The sequence below is a fragment of the Chiloscyllium plagiosum genome, chromosome 39 (assembly GCF_004010195.1).
Source record: "Chiloscyllium plagiosum isolate BGI_BamShark_2017 chromosome 39, ASM401019v2, whole genome shotgun sequence".
NCBI lineage: Eukaryota > Metazoa > Chordata > Chondrichthyes > Orectolobiformes > Hemiscylliidae > Chiloscyllium > Chiloscyllium plagiosum.
Window position 1 is genome coordinate 21404425 of NC_057748.1, and position 7208 is coordinate 21411632.

The 7208-nt window shown below is 47.4% G+C and overlaps 1 protein-coding gene across 1 annotated transcript in view; it reads right to left on the minus strand.

Moving 5' to 3' along the window:
* The window catches only part of f8a (coagulation factor VIII associated), a 29887-nt gene extending 28139 nt beyond the window's left edge, over nucleotides 1-1748 (minus strand). The window contains exon 1 of the mRNA XM_043679321.1: nucleotides 1639-1748. Within this exon, the coding sequence (XP_043535256.1) occupies nucleotides 1639-1748 (110 nt within the window). The remainder of the gene's footprint in view (nucleotides 1-1638) is intronic.
* Nucleotides 1749-7208: the final 5460 nt, after the last annotated feature.

The window sequence follows — 7208 nt, forward strand, 5'->3', positions numbered from 1 at the left end:
GAAGTCTGGAGAGGAATGCAGTGGTGTTTGTCGAGGTTTCTCAATCCTATTCTGGTATCTGTTCAGCGAGCCTCCTGTGGTAGAGAGTTCCTCAGGTTGACCAATGTCTGAGTGAGGGGATGTTTCCTCAGCTTGGTCCAAAATGGCCTCCCCTGTCTCCTGAGACTGTCTCTCCTGGTTCCAGACTCCCCACCACGCCACCTCCCCCCCCCCCCCCCCCAGGGGATATACTCTCCCTGCCTCAATCCTGCCTAGCCCTTTTCTGATTTTCTGTGTTCCAATCAGATCCTCTCGCATTCTTTGGGACTTGAGTGAACACAGGCCCAGACAAAACAATCTCTCCTCAATCGACACTCCTGCCATCCCCAGCATCAGTCCCTGAACTGCTGCTGCACTCCCTTGAGAGTAAATATATTTTTTTCTGAAGAAGGAAAGGGACATAAAGCAATTCCTATGAGTATCAGTGTCCTCAGCAATGCCATGTTCTGTAACAGTTGGTCTCATGATGGGCAGAACCATCTCCTCTGTCAGCCCTTGTCCCCAGGAGCTCAGCTCTGTTCCTGTTGTTCATGAGCCACCTCACCCCACAAAACAGAGGGTGAAAGGTCGGCTGCCCACTTGCAATGGAGATGGACAACACTCTTCCTGAGCTCCTGCCATGTGTGTGCAGCCAGCCACCAGGGGGCAGGATAGGCTATTGGTCAGAGCTTCCGCCATGTGTACACCCAGCCACTAGGGGGCAGGATAGGCTATTGGACAGATTTCCCGCCGTGTGTACACCCAGCCACCAGGGGGCAGGATAGGCTATTGGTCAGATTTCCCGCCGTGTGTACACCCAGCCACCAGGGGGCAGGATAGGCTATTGGTCAGAGCTTCCGCCATGTGTACAGCCAGTCAGCAGGGGGCAGGATAGGCTATTGGTCAGATTTCCCGCCGTGTGTACACCCAGCCACCAGGGGGCAGGATAGGCTATTGGTCAGAGCTTCCGCCATGTGTACAGCCAGTCAGCAGGGCCAGGATGGGCTACTGGTCAGATTTCCTACCATGTACCGCTATGTGTACAGCCGGCCACCAGGGGGCAGGATGGGCTATTGGTGCAAATCTACACTTGGGATGCTGACACGTCATTGAGCCAGTCATTATTTTTAATGGCTAAATTCACACCAGTTAAAGTTAACAAAAGGCCATTCCCTATTGCTATAGGTACAAATTAAATCTACTTATTTTTATTTCACATCACTGTTCATTGTGCTTTTAATTTATCATTTCAAAGTTTGCTTCTCTTGGAGGGACAAAGGGGTGAAATATTTCTGTTTTTCTGAATTCAATCATCATGAACTTTGAAATTTCTGATGATTGGAATTGGAAGGACAGGACAGAGAGAGGATTTAATGTCCATCCAGTTCACCTCCTGTTGCTCACCATGGGAATGGAGTTGTTGACCAAACACAGCAATCAAACTCCATTAGTTTGTTCCGAATGGATCCACGGATGAGTTGAGGTAAACCCCCCAGTGATGGAGAGTTGAGGGGGGTATCAGCTGTGCCTGAGCTCCTGGCCTAGGACCTGTCCACTTCTGTCTGCTTATTTTGTTTTCCTTTTTGCTTTTTGCTCTCTTTCTTTCTAGTTTCTTCTCACTTGAGGCCTGTTCCATGATCGAGAGCAGGCCCGACCTTCTGAGCATGTGCGGCAGGAGTTGGCTGCTTGAGGAGGGAGCGAGGCTTTTGGGAGTTTGTGACGGCAGCCATTTTGGGTCCAGCGCTGAGAGGTGGCTCTGGGGCCTAGCAACCTCGATGTTGGTGGGCCCAGAGCAGGACTCCAGGCTGTGGCAGCAACGGGGATGGGGGCAGGCTCTGTGGCTGGCATTGGTCACTGCAGCATTGAGGTAGGCCCGGATCGATATTCCTGGAGGATTGACAGGAGCGGTATGGTAGGCCCAGTGTGGGGAACGCATGGCAAAGAGAAGGAGATTGAATGAGTATAATGTTTAACTTTAAACCTTGTTCTTTAGATTAGATTCCCTACAGTGTGGAAACAGGCCCTTCGACCCAACCAATCCACACCGATCCTCCAAAGAGTTCTTAAGATTTAGCATCTGTACCTAAGATGGCATTGTGTGTAGCAGAATTGTGCACTTTACACTGCACTCCTGTGGAGAAAGTGAGGACTGCAGATGCTGGAGATCAGAGCTGAAAATGGCAGGTCAGGCAGCATCCAAGGAGCAGGAGAATCGATGTTTTGGGCATAAGCCCTTCTTCAGGACTCCTGTACCTATGTACTCGGGGACCCATGACAATAAACGCGAAATCTAAATCTGATTGGCTGCAATACCACCTTCTTCCAACAGATGTCACCATCTTGTGTTGCTGCCTAAATCCAATCCAATAAGTGAGAAATCTGAGCTCGAATCCTGGATGATTCAGTGGGTGACGTCAAGGTAAAGAAGAAAATTAAGAATTAGTTTAGAATGATATCAAATTGGCATACAAAGCTGCAAATATTGGGGAATTTGGGAAAGATTTGAAAGCCAGAAAAGGACAGCATGAGTCTGAGAGAAATCTAACAAGAAATATAAAAACATATAAAGATTCTACACATATGTAAAAAGTGAAAGAGTGGTCAAAGTGAGCACCAGTGTGTTAGAGTGGGAAATTAGTCAACGGACACAAGCAAACAGCAGAATTGGGTTGGGATATCTGGACGGGTTGGTCCGAAGTGTCTGTTTCCATGCTGTACATCTCTACGACTCTAAGCTGTTGGAAGACACAAAAAGCATCGCAAGGATAATTGAAATGCAAGAGGAAATGGGAAAAGAAAACTTGAAGCAGTTGCTATCGCTGGAGAGAAAGGGAAATGGAGAAAATAATGGAACTTACGACTAACCAGGACTGATGGTCTGCATCCTCGACTGCATTAATAGAGCTGCATTGTGTATAATCTTCCACTTATCCCACAGTTCTGGAGAGGTGCCAGCATATTTCAAACTGCAAACACAGTGTCCCCATTCAAGAAGGGAGTGAGACAGAAAGCCAGAAACAAAAGTTCGCTTCGTGTATTGCACTGGGGGGAAATGCCGGAATCAATTCTGAAAGAGCTCATAATGCAATATAAAATATAACAAGGGTCTGTTGAATCTCGAGATCCCCTTGCTGCCTTATTGTAAATAGCTCCCTTTTAGAAAATGCCTGTTGGAACTGGGTAGAAGCTCTGAGGAATGTCAAAATCCCCGTAATCAATCCACTTATTTCCTGCAAAGTATTTACAGAACAGACTCTGAACCTTTTTGATTAGATTAGATTAGATTCCCTTCAGTGTGGAAACAGGCCCTTCGGCCCAACAAGTCCACACCGACCCTCCGAAGAGCAACCCACCCCAGACCCATTCCCCTACATTTACCCCTGACTAATGCACCGAACACTAGGGGCAGTTTAGAACGGCCAATTCACCTGACCTGCACATCTTTGGACTGTGGGAGGAAATCGGAGCACCCGGAGGAAACCCACGCAGACACGAGGAGAATGTGCAAACTCCACACAGACAGTTGCCTGAGACGGGAATTGAAACCGGATCCCTGGTGCTGTGAGGCAGCAGTGTTAACCACTGAGCCACTATCCCTCCACGGTGTGTAATGATAGATCATTTATGAGCAAAGTATACTTTTGCAATTAAAAACAGCTTATAATGCAATCAGTCGCAGTCAATGTGAGTTAGTGAAGGGGAAACTAAGGTTATCGAATTTATGTCCTTGAGGATGTAACAATCACATAGATGTAGGAGAATCAATAGATGATGGGAGCTTTCAGATTTCCAAGAAAAGCATTTCAAAATAAGCCACATAAGAGATTACTACACAACACAAGAGCCGATGGTGCCAGGGAGATTTCTGAGCAGCCAGCTAACATGAAACAGGGCCAGAGTAATTGGGTCATTTTCAGGTTGGCCATCTTGAGCTATGAGAGCAATCAGAGCCAGAACCACAATTATCGCCGATCTATATGATTTCGTCAATGGTCTGAGGAGTGGCAGCTGGAGTTTAATTCGGTAAAACAAATAAGTCCAGGACTTATACAACTAATTGGGCTTTGGCTCGAAACGTCGATTCTCCTGCTCCTCGGATGCTGCCTGACCTGCTGTGCTTTTCCACATAATGGTATGGCCTTGGGTAGTGTTGTAGAACGCAGAGACTTAGGGGTTTAGGTACATAATTCTTTGAAGTTTGTGTCGCACAGGGTAGTTGTGAAGGCGTTTGGCATGCTCGCTTTCATTGCTCAGACCGTTGAGTGGAGGTGTTGGGACGTCATGTTGAGGTTGTACAGGATCTTGGTGAGGCCTCTTCCAGGGTATTGCATCCAGTTCCAGTCGCCCTGTTACGGGAAGGATATTATGGCCGTGGGGTGTTTGTGACTGACACACACCTCCTTGTGGAATTGGCCTTTGTGAAGGAAGTCTGGAGAGAGACGCAGTGGGTTGTGTCGAGGCTCGTCCCGAGCAGCTCCGTGAGGCGGGACTCTGTGCTCTACGGTCTGTTCCCCGGGACACACACCAAGACAAACACCGACTGCGCCTGGAGGACCAGCATTGCAGTGAAAGAAGCTCTTTGATCTGCCCGAAACGTGTTGGTCTTCCAGAGCAAGGAGCTGACCCTGACCGAGTGTTACAGACTGACACCTTCCAAGGTCCAGGACTACGTGCTGAGGGGCGCACTGAAGCTTGGGGCAGCTGCTGCCAAGGGGCAGCGGGGAAAGACCCCTGTCTGAGGGCTTCCTGCTGAAGGGAAATGGGGGTCTGATCAGTTATTGGACCCTCCCAGTGCCTCAAGTATGTGTAAATAATAGTATTGTATGTGTAAGAGAGGTCTTTGGTTTATTTTATTTGGGATAGAATCAAAGTCCAATGATTTGTACATTTATTTGATATGTAACTGCAGAACGAAACTGCTTTTGTGATAATGTATATACACAGAGGTTTTTTTACGAATAAGGTAGATTTTTGAAATAAAAAAAGATGTTTTCGAGGTCTCTTCTAGAGTACTGTGTCCAGTTCTGATCACCCTGTTATAGGAAGGATAATATTGGAATTGGACTCCCTATAGTGTGGGAACAGGCCCTTCAGCCCCACAATCCACACTGACCCTCCAAAGAGTAACCCATCCCCCACCCTACATTAATCCCTAATTAATGCACCTAACGTACATATCCCTGAACACTATGGGCAATTTAGCGTGGCCAATTCACCTGACCTGCACATCTTTGGATTGTGGGAGGAAACCCACGCAGACACGGGGAGAACGTGCAAACTCCACACAGACAGTCGCCAAAGGCTGGAATCGAACCTGGGTCCCTGGCGCTGTGAGGCAGCAGTGCTAACCACTGAGCCACCGTGCCACCCTAAAGATGGAGAGGGTTCAGAATGCTGGGAAAGGAGGGTTTGAGTTATAAGGAAAAGTTGGATAGACTGGGACTTTTTTCACAAGACTATAGGAAGTTGAGGGGCGACCTTATAGAGGTTTATAAAATTATGAGGGGTATAGATAAGGTGTTTTCTCCCAAGGATGGTGGATTTCAAGATGAGGGGACATATTTTTGAGAGAGGAGGAAGATTGAAAAAAGACCCAAGGGGCAACATTTTTTACTCAGAGAGTGGTTCAAGTGTGGAATTAACTTCCAGAGGAAGTGGTGGATGTGAGCACCGTTTCAATGTTTAAAAGACATCTGAAAAGATTCATGAATAAGAACTGCTTGGAGGGATATGGGCCAAGGGCAGGCAGGTGGGACTTATTTAGCTCAGGGTCCTTTATTGCAGGTAGTATATAAGTGTTCTGTGAAGTGCTCACCCACTTCTACACTGGGGAAACCAAGCGTAGACTGGGTGAGTGCTTTGCTGCACACTATGTTCTGTCCGCAACAAAGATCCTGAATTTCATGTCACCATCCCGTCATGTTCCCTGAATAACATCCCTGTCTCAGGCTTGTTGCAGTGCTCCAGTAAAGCTCAGTGCGAGCTGGAAGAACAGCACCTCATTTGCCACTGAGGAACTCTGCAGCTTTCGGGACTCAATATTGAGTTCCACAAAAGTTGAGTTCTTCCATGTACTTATCCCAATTCCTACACACCAAGCCTAGTTATTACACATTTCCTGATGAAGGGTTTTTGCCTGAAAAGTCGACTTTCCTGCTCCTTGGATGCTGCCTGGCCTGCTGTGCTTTTCCAGCACCTCTCTAATCTAGACTCTGATTTCCAGTATCTGCTGCCTCACTTTTGTCTTGTTATTACGTGGCCTGCTATTGTACACACCCATTGTTAGCCACTAATCATCCCCCGTTAACAGCTATCCACCCTCCTGGGCTGATCATTACCTACTCCCTTTGTCTATCCAACTGTTCTTCTCTCTCCTTGGGCTCTATCCCCACATATGGTTTACCCCTTCCCCATTCCCCCACCCTATTAGATTAGATTAGATTAGATTACTTACAGTGTGGAAACAGGCCCTTCGGCCCAACAAGTCCACACCGACCCGCCAAAGCGTAACCCACCCAGACCCATTTCCCTACATCTAACACTATGGGCATTTTTTGGATTGTGGGAAGAAACCGGAGCACCCGGAGGAAACCCACGCAGACACGGGGAGAATGTGCAAACTCCACACAGTCAGTCGCCTGAGGCGGGAATTGAACCTGGGTCTCTGGTGCTGTGTGGCAGCAGTGCTAACCACTGTGCCACCGTGCCGCCCACTGTCTTCTGGATATTCCAGCATTTTCCTATTTACCATGAGTTCTGACGAAGGGTCACTGGACCCAAAACGTTTACTGTGATTCCTTTCCACAGATGCTGCCAGATCTACTGAGCTTTTCCAGCATCTTCTTTTTTGTTTAGGATTTAAGGAGCATATTCAAACGTAGAGTGGGGTCATAGGTAGACTGGGTAGTGTGATGATGCTATCTCTTTAACTAGGTTATTTTGTCCTTGGTTTTTTTTTTGAGAGGGGCCGTAAAGGCAGAGGGGTCGACATGTCTGAACTGGCTGCTTTAATAATGGCTAACAGATATTGCTGAAGGAGGCCTTCAGAGTTTTTGTTTTATATAAGCAGTTGTACAATGAAAGGAGTTAGGTCAGATCTCCCAGCTCTGGTTTGTTTTTCTAGTCTGGTTTGGTTTGAAGTTGCTCGGGAGAAAGGTTCCCGGATTCAATAAAGGTTTTCTGGCTGACTC